The sequence below is a fragment of the Phoxinus phoxinus genome, assembly GCF_949152265.1.
Source record: "Phoxinus phoxinus genome assembly, chromosome: 7".
Taxonomy (NCBI): domain Eukaryota; kingdom Metazoa; phylum Chordata; class Actinopteri; order Cypriniformes; family Leuciscidae; genus Phoxinus; species Phoxinus phoxinus.
Window position 1 is genome coordinate 32,342,897 of NC_136882.1, and position 14,628 is coordinate 32,357,524.

At 36.6% G+C, this 14,628-nt stretch overlaps 1 protein-coding gene across 1 annotated transcript in view; it reads left to right on the forward strand.

The window, feature by feature from the left end:
• The first annotated feature begins 3,382 nt into the window (after nucleotides 1–3,382).
• spegb (striated muscle enriched protein kinase b) overlaps nucleotides 3,383–14,628 on the forward strand; it is a 79,864-nt gene continuing 68,618 nt past the window's right edge. The window contains exon 1 of the mRNA XM_079619550.1: nucleotides 3,383–4,554. Coding sequence (XP_079475676.1) covers nucleotides 4,128–4,554 — 427 coding nt within the window. The 5' untranslated portion in view covers nucleotides 3,383–4,127. The remainder of the gene's footprint in view (nucleotides 4,555–14,628) is intronic.

Below are 14,628 nucleotides of genomic sequence, written 5' to 3' on the forward strand. Positions count from 1 at the left end.
AAACATTCATAAAAACTTCATAAGGTAGAAGAAAATATTTCATATCCTACAAATGTGGTTCACTTGCAACGGATAATGTTTGATTCGCGCGTCACTGCTAACGTTACTCCCAAATAACGCCAACATGACAGGTTTAACAGAATATTACAACAACAACAACAAAAACACACGTTTTTTTTTAAAGGTATTTTAACTTTAAACTAATTTGGGTAAATGTAGGACACATTTAAAATGGTCTGATATTTTTAAATATAAATTAGCTGATGTCAATAAGTTATAGCAAGAAAATATAGCAGCCTGTCATATAAACAGCATGGAAGATAACGTTACAGGCTTTCAACTGAAATATATAATATTTAATCGCTTTTAATTCTACTGTGTGATATTTAATTAATCCGTGTTCTAGCATTTTTAACCATGTGACATTGCACAATAGACGTTAATCAGCAGTATATTACTTTAGCTGTTAGTCTAACTGTTTGGCTGTATCCATGTGGTATTTAAAATGCTTACTGAAGAATCTGTGAATTACTTTTAATATTTTAGCAGGCATTTTACATTCATTATGCTCAACATGAATGAAGTGCTATTTTGCTTTGAAAACACTTTCAAGGTAACTTAACTCCCACCATCCAATATGAGTAATGCAGTGAGCGACTTGCATTACTTATAGGCTAGAATTATACTTTACTAATAGATATATTAGACTTTCAAGAAGGCTAATGTGACCAAAAAGGAGTCACAAGTTATGCTAACAGATTATTTACCATGTTATAAAACTAAATAAATAGCTTTGATAATGAATGCTGATTTTATGTTACAAATTAGTGTTAAATGCATCAATACTATTATTGTTCCTTCTCCAGTTTGATTTAGTCTATTAACTGATGTTACACTTTTATCTGATTAGATTTATATATCTTTATTTTAAAACTGGAATTTGACTTAATTTTGCATGTGATCATGAAAATCACATTCTTTTTAGAGAAAAGCTTGGACTGGCTAACAGTTGATTAACTTCAGAAATAATAACATTTCATATTTATACATTTTAAGTAAATAATACCTAATAAAAATACTCTCAGATCATTGCAATTACACCTTAGATTACCGGTATGTGAATGTTTCTGTACATGGATCTTTTCAAACAATAAAAAATGAATTAACTAGTGGTTTAGGCCTACATTTGAAAGAATTTCTATTTTGTGGGATGCTCCAGGACTTTTGGACTCCCTATAAAAATGTATTTGAAAATGTTAAAATGAGGGATTAGCTTTTAAAAACCATTTTATAGAGATTTAATCATTTTATGGAGATTTCTAGATAATGAAGTACTGTAGAGTTGAGCATAACTAAAATATTTATATAGCATATACTAAAAAAATCATTGTGTGTCGATCATATTTAAGTGCATTTGGTATTTATATTTGAAAGAATCACTGTCCCTATTGCTGCTATCAGTATCATTACATTAAACCAATTTAGGGAACATTTGAGAATTTTTATATTAGCGTATATATATATGTGCGTGTGTGTGTGTGTGTGTGTGTGTGACAGTATCAAATTTGAAATGTCATCACAAGTGGGCAGCTTCTATCCTTAGTGACATCACCGAGGAAACACCCAAATGATCAGGGTACCTTTCAACCAGCAGGGGTCGATGTTTTACACACGCACACACACCAGACTCTTCACTCATCACAGCATCACCGCGCTCTGCTTCCAGCTTTAAGTGAGACTTGACCACACGTAAGTGGAACTCTTATATTCATTGTTTTCCGTTAACGTCAATCATTCTCGTAGCCAGTGTCTCCATGCCTGCCATTCATCCATGCCTTTCCCAATCATCCTAGCCCCTAAAACAGTGTCCTAGTGGAACATCTGCTATCTCCCCTATTGTGTTAGGATAGTAAAGTGTTGTATCTGCCTCCCCTGTTTCCTCCCACTCACTCACTCACTCAGAGACCTGTGCACCATCCACACATTTGCTCTCAATTCAACAGTCTAGGGAGCAATGTTGTTTCTATGACAACTGGGTCCTGCAGGACAAACTGCAGAAAGGATTTTCCTTTCAAAGGGGGTTCCAAGGAGAAGGGAGCACATGTTTAGCATGAAATTCAGCCCTCTGAAATCCCTTTACTTGTTTATGATCTTATTATAAAGTAGGGAAAATTTACATTAGTCATCTGTTAAATGTATAAGAGGGTTGGCGAATTGTGAACACTTTTGTGAGGTAAAACATTCATGAAGCTGTGGAAGTAATTTACTTTTTCTTTTTTTTTTTACAAATTATACAATAATCTGTGTAGTCACTATTTATACAATAGTCTGTATAAATGTCCCTAATTATTTATCATATTGTAGAATTGGACACAATATCATTTTGTTGAATTAGGAACTTTTTGTTGACTGTTCACATTTAAATAATTAGTGATAGACGGTTAACAGAATGTTTTTTAATTATTGAACACAATATTTTCAAATATTTAACCAAAATTCACTATATTTTATATATATATATATATATATATATATATATATATATATATATATATATATATATATATAGGCTATACAAATAAGATAAATATAGGCTAGATTTTTCTATCTATTTTATAATAGCAAATGAGATGTACACACAACTGGTGTGTACTGGTTTAACTGGTGTTAAACAAATACTGCTTTATATTAAATAAAATATCTGCTTTATGATATCTAGCTCTCTAGATGTTGTTGCCAGCTTTGGACTTCGACATAGTCGACCGCTACAGTTAATGAATATTGTATGTTGTTGTCTTCACAATCTAGATTCGAACCATGAAATAGTGTTATTATTACTTGTATTCAACATGTCCAGCAGATGGCAGTCTATGTTGTATTGCAGCTGTTGTTTTTAGGGTCTTTTGTTTGGTTCTCATGTTCTTTGGACTGTGCAAAGTATCACTACGTTCATTACACTCATGAGGGAATTCATTAATTTAGCCAACTATTACCATCGCTGATGAGATAATCAAATATCAATAGGTTTTGTTCTAATGGTTGTTTGAGCAATAATGTGAATTCTTACAAGGCTTGAGTGTTGAATCATGTCATTTTCTGAGGGAATAATAAAAAAAATCCCACTGCCAAGTCTGGTGCTGGTGACGGTGTTGATTCTTACTCCGCAGCTATCTTTGACACATGAATCAGAGCTTTATTCTGAACCCCTCCCGCATTTGGCCCCTATGTCACAATTTCTGGAGCTTGTGATTGGCTGTTAGTGTCATAGAAGAAGATGAGGGGCTGGGCCAAAGCATCCGGGCTGTCCAAAAAACTTGACCTATCAGGGTACAGCTGTTCCTTGATGACTTAGTGGGACTTGTCTGTCACCTCCCCGGGGGGACATTCGAGTGGAGGGAGGGGGCTATCATGAGTGAGACAGCTTAACTTGGAGGGCAAGGGGACGAAAGTCTGGGCACTGCAGGCACTGAGTTGGAAACCACTACGGAGTTGGAAAGCTTGCAATTGAGTAATCGCCTAAAGGATCCAGTGGTCATTTTTTTTCTTTAGAGGCCGAAGAACTGTGGGACCTGAGTCCGAGGGTGAAAAGCTGAGGCCAAATCTTCCAAAAGGCAACAGGGGTAGCTGCTAATGCAATATGATCCTCTGGGACTCGCTCTAAAAATACCAACCAGCCAGGAGTACATGCACAAGCTCCATTCGCCTAATTGGACAAAGATTAAGCTTTTTGTTTTCTGTTTCTCTAATTGGATGTCTCAAGGATGTGAGAAACATATTCTAAAACATTTATAATGCAGAAAACCTGTGGGAAATGTATACGTTCCTGAAGGCCTTTCAGAAGGTCTTCTGTTAATGCAGGTAGAGATTTCCACCTTTTTACGAAATCATTGGATATGTAAGTATTGCATTATCTGGCGTCGATAACTTAGACCTGGAGTGGAGTCTTGCATTTGATGATGTCTGCTTGAATGTTTGGAATATGTTTACCATATCAAAACACCAAATTATGAAAAGCTATTTTATTTATGGACAATTTATTGTGCATTAGAGATACGTTTGAATGTAATTTGAAGCTTTAATCAGTCCAATAACGTGCAGCAGTCTGTAAAGAAGCTCTCAACTGCATCATGAGGAAGGCTGAGGTCCAGATGACCCTGAAGAAGGGTGCTGATGAAGAACCAAGAGGAATGGCGCCTCCCAGCCCCAGGATACCATTGAAACGGGCAAAAGTTAGTTCTGATCAGGTCGTACCAGATACCGCTGCTTCCGTCTACCCAACCCCAACTCCTCCAGTGTTCATCCGGAAGATGAGGAATGCTGCGGTAGGTACCGGCTGTGATATCCGTCTGAAAGTGGCAGTGGCTGGAGACCCACAGCCTACCCTCTACTGGTACCACAATGATGACCGGCTCAACATGGACAACCAGGAATATGGAGGCCTGTGGATCAGAGACTGCAAACCCAGTGATGCCGGCCTCTATACCTGCATCGCCACCAACCCTCTTGGAGAAGCCAGAAGCAGTGCTGTCCTAGCCGTTTTGGATTTGGGTGAAGGTAACTACGAATGTAGCTAAGTATATTAACATTTAATGTTTCATTTTGAAAGGTCAGTGGCTTATTCAGTCTACCTACAGCCTTGTAGAAATGAATGGAACACAAGGACCCCAACATAAGGACATTGTGCCCTATTATCAAGCTTGTGTAGCTCATTATCAAGTTTAGGCTTCAGAGAAAAAAGGTGAAAGGCAAACGTTCTCACTCACCAAAATGTGATGCGTGATAATTTGCTAAAGGAGTAACACCCCTCAGATGTGTCTCACAAAATGGTGGATAATCCAATTATGAAAAATACAGTGAAGTATTCACCCCCTCCTTCTTCAGTCACTTTGTTTGGTTGGGCTTCCATGGTGGCAGTAACCTCAAGGATCTGTTTGGTGGCCGAGAGTGGAATGATGGGGGCAGCTGATGGCTTGAGACGAACTGCTCACCCGTCTTAATGTAGAGCTGCGAAATTTCCACCCCCAATGTTAGGGTGCTCTGTCTTCTCCTCTGAAGCTTTGAAGTAAGCAATGGGAAAGACAAAGTTTCATGTGTTCTTTTGCAGTTACCTTTGGGGCCGAAATGTAGCAGAGATTGTTTGCTTTCACAGTCTAAAATGCGTCTAATTGTCCGTCTTTACAAGGAATGTGTGGGAACATGTAAAACATATAGGGCTGGGCGATATAGCTAAAGAGTTATCTCTATGCTTTTCGATGTATATAAACAGACAAAATTAAAACATTGCTCTTAACACCCTCATCTCAAGGAGGGATTGTGAAATTTATTAACAGTCTTTTCAAGAAAATGTAGCCCCCCCCCCCCCACAAACACGTGCACAAACACACGCACAAACACAAATATATCTTGAAATTTCAGTATCATCTAAAAAAAACCCCAGTGGTGATCTGTTCATTCATTCATACTATTTTATTTTGTCCTCATAAAGGAATATGTAGTATATTTTAGCTGTTCAGAAGTCATTTGTTGGTTTTAGATCAGTGAGGCGATGAGAGGTGATTGTCCTTTAGGTGTTTATATTTGGCTTTGTCTCTTTGTTATCCTTCACAGTGCAGAACTGGCCAAGTCACAGCACATAATTGTGAAAGTGTTATGGTTTCACCGATGCCACTAACATTGATCACCAAACTGTCAGCACAGGTGTCTTTTATCACTCATTTGATTTGGGATTCTCATTTGCACTCCATCAACAGAAATAGAGTTTAGGTGTTTTATTTAGCCAGGTCAAACTTTTACCCTTTGCAGCATGCTCTTAAAATGCAAAATTTATGTTAATTTATTCCAGTCCATGTTACTGATTGGCACCTTGAGCATTATGTAAACTACTTCTGGGCATCAGATATTTTGTCAAGGGTGTGTTATGTCTAACTGGACCCAGTTTGGTTTGTGTAGTGCCAGGCTTTCCAGCCAAGGGTCTCTGGACCCCTGGAGGTCCCTGAAGGTACTCCAAGGGGTCTAAGGCAAATAGAACTGTGAATTGTTGCTATGTTCAAATTAACAAATAATCTGTTTGCTATGCGTGTTATATAATGTTCAGAATATGGTGTTACCAGAAAATCTAGCTTTTTACTGGCATGGCTAAGAATCTGGGATTGTACATTTTGAAATATAAGGCAGTGGTTGTTCTCAATATGTCCGTTCTAACAGTCGGAAAAAAGATCATCATACAATCGTGCATAGCAAAATACATTTCTTTTAATCATTTTAATTTAGGCATCTATAATAAATATCAGTTGTTACCTAATATGTCAATGCTAATTTGTATGATTGACTAAGCAGTTATTAGTAATATACAGTACACTGTCCGTCCAAAAAAGGTCGCTGTTTGGATTTAAATGGGCAAATTCTTAAGAGCCTATGATTGGATCATTAATGTAGTGAATATTATGTGTTTGGCATTGGCAACAGTTTTTCTAAACCTGTTGCCAATGTGTGTAGCTTTTCATTTCATTAAACAACCATGTAGGAGGAAGACACATCATTTTCCAGGGTGACAATGTGACAATGGCACCTCTGAGTCCAGACCTTAAATTGAAAGTCTTTGGGATGTACTGGAGTAGACTTTACAGAGTGCTTGACTCTTGCATTGTCAATACAAGATCTTGACCAAACATTGATGCACCTCTTGATGGAAATAAATGTTGTGATGTTATTTCCATCAACAGGTGCATACATTTTTGTCAAGATCTTGTATTGACAATGTTAGAGTCCAGCACTCTGTAAAGTCTACTCCAGCACATCCCAAAGACTTTAAATTTAAGGTCTGGACTCAGAGGTGCCAATTAATGTGTGAATTGTTCTTCATGCTCCTTACCAACCATTCTTTCACAATTTGAGCCTGATCAATCTTGACATTGTCTTTCTGGAATATGGGCATGATGTGTCTCACTATTAATTAGGGTTAGAATAACTGTTGACAAACATATAACATATGTGAACCAGGATCACAAAACCAGTCACATGTCGCACGGGTATATTTATGGCAATAGCCAAAAATAGTATGGGTCAAAATTTGCTTTTTCTTTTATGCCAAAAATCATTAGGATATTAAAGTAAAGATCATGTTCCATGAGGATATTTAGTAAATTTCCCTACTGTAAATATATAAAACATTTATTTTTTATGAGTGAATACAGCACAATCGCAAACATAAATGGACAACTTTGAAGGCGATTTTCTCAATGTTTCGATTTTTTTGCACGATTTTTGTATCCCGACCAAATATGATATCCTATCCAATTGTCATATCCTAACAAACCATACATCAATGGAAAGCTTATTTATTCAGCTTTCATGTGATGTATAAATATCAATTTTAAAAAAATGACCCATGTGACTGGTTTTGTGGTCCAGGGTCACATATAGAAACATATTAATCCCTGCAATAATGATCCAATCATAGACTCTAGACAAGTGTATTTCATTTTTATTTTTAGTGCATTTTTGTTAACATTTTGTATGCTACAAATGTTTAATGTCGAATAAACATGATGTCAAATCTGGGTCCTGAAGCAAAACCAGTTGAGACCCACTGATATAGAGTATGTGTCTGTGACGTCTGTAGTCATGATACATGTGTCAATCCTCTAGACAACTTGTGGAGTTTACACCTGTCTTGTCACTCAGCTAAATGCCATATGTCTTTCTCTTTTGCTTTTCCTTTACAATGTCTTTTTCCCCCCCACCAACTACTCACTGTTATCCTCCCATTTCATTTATTTTAGTTTTTTTCTGTATTGTTTTACTTTAATTCTTTGTGATTTTTGACCATTCCCATTCAATGTATCTCTCCTTTTTCTCTCTCGTTTTTATTTCTACCTTTCTTACACCCTATTCCACTTCCCTGTCTTTCAATGTATCTACTGTCATCTTGGCCAGAAGGACCATCTCTACCCCTCTGGCTATTTCTGACAGTGGAATGTGCCAGGCTTCAGATTTTTGTGATGTTAATAGGCCACCCATTCTCCAGTTACACAGGAAGACATCACAGCTATATATAGGCCTTCAGCCAGGAGTTTTGCCTAGACCTTATTCAATTAGAGTCAGTCTGAATGAAGGGGAGAAAAATGATTTTTGCCTGGTCATTACCAGAATGGTAAAAATAGCGGCTTTGAAATAGTCTGTTGTTTGAGAATCATTACCGATTCAGATTTTGAGACAAGAGTCCAGGTTGACATTGGCTGGTCACCATCATGTTTATACAGTAGCTATTTTACACAGCAAACAAGTGTTTTAGGTGGGGTGCACTAATAAGGACTAAGATGTATGTTGCTGGTTTGCATTCAAACCATTTTGATTGTGGTTTTAATGTAATTTGCCAGTTCCTCAAAGATCGTTTTTGTGTACAATTCTTAAAAGAACCATTTTTAAAATGTAAAGAACCTTTTTTTTCCACTATAAAGAACTTTGTGGAATGGAAAATCCCTTACTTACTTGCAGAGGCTGTTTTTAAAGTCATTGTAAAAGGAAGTGAGCGAGTAACATTACTGCCATTTTTGGCAAATCTATCATGGCAGACAATCAAAATTAATTGCAGGTGAAGGTTTAATGGCAAGTTTTAATCACTGATTTGTTTAGCCATGTTCAAAATTAAGTGATGCAACGCAACATTGATTTAATTCAAATAAATCCTAGATAAACAAACCTTTTTAAGGATGTAATCCTTATTTGTGCAGCCCACCCTTAGACTTTAAATCTGTAAACATGCAAATGCAATGTATATTTCTGGTCTGCTTCAGCCGACACTCAAACCAAGAGTGCTTATATTCATTCTCAGCGAATAGTTCTCTCGTAAAGTGCCCGCTGTCTCTCTCTTCAGGGAACGTTTCACCTGTAATTGCTCTGTGCATTACATAGCGATGTTTGTAACATGGGTGTTTTAAACTGCTGGATGGAAGAACTATAGTAACGATATGAAATTATGTACAGCGAGTATCTGAATATAGGACGAAACATCAAAATCTGCAGCTTTATCATTTTAGCAAGTCTTTACTGCTAGTTTTTATTTGAAAAATACCTTTCTGTCATGGTCATTAGCTTAAAAATCACAGTAGAAATTTTAATAAAAGTACGTACCGGTATATGACATGAACTGCTGTAATTGTTAAAATAGTGGATTTCTCAATGCAAATGAAAGAAAAATCTCAGTGTTTGGGTTTGTATTTAGGGGGAACAGTTGAGCAGTAAGATGTGGGATTTGGCTTCAACCCACACACTTAGCAATAATTGTTCTGAAAGGGGATAGCACTCTGTTGGCTTGGCTATGCACAACTTTCCATTGGCCTCAGAGGTCAGACTGTCCACACTAACAATCTGTGGAGTGTGTAATGAAAGGTTTTAAACCTAATTTATTTGTGACCAAATGGAAATTATAATACATGATCAATTGCTCAGATTTTTTAGGATTTCTTGTATCGTTGTTTTGCTAATATACCCTTACAGAGTGACAAAGTTATTAATCTGTCATGACCACATATGACTCATGGAAAATGACTAGAGCGTTTGAATTTTGTTTTGTTCTTTTGTGGTAGGTGAAATGCAGTTTAACCATTTGCATTGAGAATGATGGGGGGAGTAATAATAGTCCCCGATAGTTGATTTTATATAAAAAGGCATCCATGCACACTCAAAAACATACGTCCTCACAAACACTAAGGTATATTTTTGTCACATTTTCTAACAAAACACACAGCTGTGCCTCCTTCAGTCATTAATTGTCTGCCTATCACCAGCTTTTCTTTGTCCAGCTGAGAGGTTGTGTTGTTGCATTACTCGTAGGTGGAAATGAATCAATACCGAATGCAAAAGACTAATTTAGTGCATTAGAATAAACTGAGTTAATGCATTTATTTTGGTTTTATTCTGATGAGATGAAGCATCCCTCAGGCTGCACTGAAACGTTATTGCTTTTCCAATCTGCTATTGGCGACATTCTGCATTGCTAGAAAGCCCATTTCCTCTGCTCTTTGTGACAGTTTTTCTTTCTTTTAAATGGCATTTACATCAACACTTAACGATGATCCACTGATTTTCATTTTCTTAAAAGCTTCTTGTTTACTTTGTGCTTAGCTTCTCACTGGCCTTTAGCAAGTGGGTGGTTTTAACAAACCACTGGTGTTGCACTTTTATGTGCCACCACTGAAGCTTTTTGTTGCCATAAACTCCAATTAAAGTTGTATACAGACTCTTAAAGGAATAGGTCATCCAAAAAATTTAATCTGTCATTATTTACTTTATTTTGTATTGAATAAAAATCGAATTTTGTGCTCCATTGACAGCATACAGAGGTGGAACAACGTAAAGATGATTCAATATTTACAGATTTTTGCTTTTGGGTGAGCTATCTGACTGTATTATAATATATTTTAATTAAGTGTAAATTTTGTGTAGGCCTACTTGTTTAATCAATAGTTTTATCAGATAAAAATGTATTTATAAAATATCACTTTTTGTTGAACTATCACTTTAATACTATTACATGACGACATTACAAACTTATATATTGTCATATTATATTACTGTTTGCTAAGTCCAATTTCGTCATTGGGTGTATACTTGTTCCAACAAGCTTTATCAAATAAGCCACAAACTACAGTAGTGAAGTGTGCATACAATTGCTTTGTTGTGGCATTTATGTAAGTGGGTGGAGTTTCATTGATCTCTTGCACTGAAACATCAAAATAATGCCACTGTTACTCTGAGCTTTTGTCCTTGATCTAATTAAAGCCATAATGTGTAATCTCATTCCATCCTGGCTTGTAGCAGAGAGGTGGCATGACCTCAGAGCTTTGTTAATGATGTGATAAAACACAACATGCTCATGCTGTTATGTGTATTGATTTGTAACTAAATTTAAAAACTTTCAGCATGACACAAATGCCTTACCTAATCTTTTGGTGCTGTTTTGAGGCAGTAGTTCTTCTAGGGTGTTAGGGTGTATAAGATGGCTCTAGAAGGAAAGCATCTGACTCGCCAGTGTTTTAAAGAGCAAGCAAGGGCTTTGGGTGCCAACAGAGAAATAAACACCCCGCATTTGCCTGAGACCTTCATCCTCATCTCTTCATTTTTAAGACCTGTGGTATTTCAGTCTAGACCTTTTCACACTGGCATGTTATCTAAGGTTTATGATGTAAGAAAGATTGAGGATTTGTAATGGTGACCCCACGTTTGCTTTGGATTGGATTGAGTCATCTTTCTTTTTTCTCTCTCCCTTTCTGGAACAAATCAAAATTCATAATACAGTTCCATACGGTCCTATTGTTCTCTGGGTCGAGAATCATTGAGATTAAATGATACGCCAGACGAAGTAAGGAGACTAGGGCTGTCAAATTCAAATTCAGAATATTTGTTGAATTTGAAAAAAATATATATAATTGTTAGGTGAGCGCCAGGCATGAGATGCAAGTATGTAAGGCGTTGCATTTGAATGTTTTTCTTAGCCTATACATTTGAATCCACTAGATGCGGCGCTGCTGCGTTGTTCATTCAAAACATTGCAGAAATAAAGAAGCTCAATGTAGAGAAGATCTTGGTTACGTCAAAACTGCGACCAAGCCGTTCACACAGGACGCATTTTCTGCACTGCTTTTCATTGTTTTCTATGTACTTCTATGTACTATTCACATGCACCAGATGAACAAATTTGAACGTTGCACTCTAGTCTCGCAACAGAGAGCCGCACATGTTTAGAACAGCATGTAAAGTTAACTTAAAAGTAGTTCAACTTAAAAAAAATAAAAATAATTCTCAAATCATTGCTTTGTGGGGGCATTAAACTATGCTGTACATACCTGATGCTTTTAAATGTTTAAACGTTATGCACTTTTTTTTACAGTCATGTTATTTCATTGCTTTTGATTAAACAATTTAATGCAGTTTATTCATATTTTGCTCATTGTGCTCTTGTGGCCTGAGGAGACACACCAAAAGCTTTTTCCCCCTAACTGAAATTATGCCTTTTTAATTAGAATATAATTAGAATATTTAAGCTTTAAAAAAAAATCTAATTTAGTTTTTCAGCCAATTTGTCAGCCCTAAAGGTGACTTCAGCACAACATGCATCCTTTGAAGCATATGTCACTGCTATAATACGAGGCTTCACCTGTTGCTCAGAAATCTCTATATAGGAGCATGGAATTCCTGAGTAAGCCCAGACTCTTTCTTCAGTTCAGAATCAGATCAAACTGCTGCCATCAAGCCACTTATTGCAATGGGACCGTCGAGGTAATATAGGAGAGGTTGTCTGAGTGCCTGATGAACACACCCATTTTTTTTCTTCCTGTGGTTGCCTTTTAGTCCAATGCTGCTGCTATTCAAAAATTCACAAAGGTCTGAAGCTGTATGTGTTGAATTGAATAATTGTGCAGGGATGTTAATGTTTAATAATGGTGACTTGCAATTACTTGCTTTTACCAAAGGTTTGCCACTTCTATAGCTATACCAACTGAAGCATTAAGCAACAAGAGACTTTCCTCTCTGTTTCTCCGCTTAAGCATGCATTGCATCAAATGCTTTTATTTAAAGTGGCAACAACAGCACAATTGTATAAAGTTAATTAACCCAACTGTTGGCTGCTTACGATTCCCAAACAACACAGCAATGTGCCGTCACAGGAGTGCACTTATCTGCCTTAAGTTATCTTGTTAGAATTCAGAACTTTCCGTTTTCTGAAGAACATTTTAGATTAAAGATTGTTGGTTTTCCATTCCATTTGTATTCCCACCAGTCAGATTCCACTAATGGGACTTCCTCTTTTTCCCAATTAAACACTGCTAATTAGCATAGCTTTAAAATTAAATGGATTCACAGAGTGCTTTCCCATGATGTGAGACCCCTTGATTAACTGAGGATCCATGAAGCTTGTGCTAATTGAATAAACAAGTTTCTTAGCTGCATAAATTCAGGTCCTCTAAGTAGTCCACCTACACAGATAGTGGTGATTGGTGCATATGTAATATTATAAAACAAATGGTTTCAACTTTAAATTCTGGTTGGAGGACCTGAATTCAAAGCAAAGTGTGTGTGGTGTTTTAATGTGTAATGAGGAGGATCTATGTGTGGTTTTATTGTTTTTGACAGAAAAATGATGAATCACACCTCCATATGCTCTTGCAGAATGTATAGAAAAAGAAAGATTGTCAGTTAATGCTGGCTGTAATGAAATAATGCAGTAATAGTCTACTGTTCAAAAGTTGAAGTCAGAAAGATAATTGTTTAAAGGCGCTCTGGAATCAAAATTGAAGTTTTTAGCTTTTAGTATAAATATACCCTTAAGGTTATGAATAAGATGGTGTGTTCCAAAATAATGACAAAACTCACAATTAGGAGATATAAACTTATAGTCCCTCACTTCCGCTAAAATGGATCACAGATTTTTATGATATCATCGCGGACTTCAGCTTCTCATCACATCTCCTGTCCAATCAAATGCTCTCTAGAATCTTAAGCGTCCCGCCCCCTATGCTATAAACACCACCTGGCCAAAGTGACCGGTGTTGACAGAATATGGGTTGGAGATGTGTGTTCGGTTGCTTTAACGCTGGAGTTTTATTCCGTTTTCCAACTGCACGTTGGTTAAAATTTAAATGGCTAGAATTCACACCTCTACCGTTGAATCCAACGTTTCATCAGCGCTCGGATTCGCTTCCATTGTGCTGGCAAGTATGACTTGCAGACAGTCTGTGAGGTAAACTAAATACTATTGGCTATTTAAAAAGGGGGAGGGGCCATTTAATACGTTCCGCCTTAGCTTCCTGCTTCAGTGGAAATTACGTCAACGCATCATACAGTACAAAGATGCGCGGTTCCAAGGCACTTCAGTGGGCCTTTAAATAAATTAATACTCTTATTCAGCAAGGATGTTTTCTATTGAACAAAAGTGACAGTAGAGACACTTATAATGTTACAAAAGGTTTCTATTTAAAATAAATGCTGGTTATTTTTTTATTACTTTTCTGAAGGATCATGTGACACTAAAGATAATTAGATACAATTCATTGCTATAACAGGAAACACACACACACACACATACAAATATGTGTGTGTATATGAAAACAGTTATTTAGTTTTAGTAGTATTGTAACAGAAACATGCAATGATGACATGACATGATGTACAATTACCAATGTGATGTGATTGCAGCATAATGCAAAAGAGTTGATTATTAATAATGTAGTTATTTATTGAATGTCTTTTATAATTTTACTTTGCTGTTACTGTTTTATCAATATGTTTTATTCCACTTTTCAAATTAAGTATCTTATTACTAAAGTATGCATTTATGAGCCTTTTAAAGGCAGATCTGGGGAGTCTCATCTACGCTACAGTCTTATTTACTGTATCTTTCTCTGCTGTGACTGTGAACTAGGCTACATGTTGATTGAGTGGATAGTGAGACACAGGGTCCATCCACCTCATCTTTTATTCATGACAACTTTAGCCTGCAGCACAGGTTGATGAAGCTTGAGGATGTGCACTGTTTAAGGCATGTACGGATGCTGGAAAAGTGCAGTGATATGAACATATCGGGCAGGAATCAGTCCATTTCAGATATCTGGTATGATGGTTTGATTT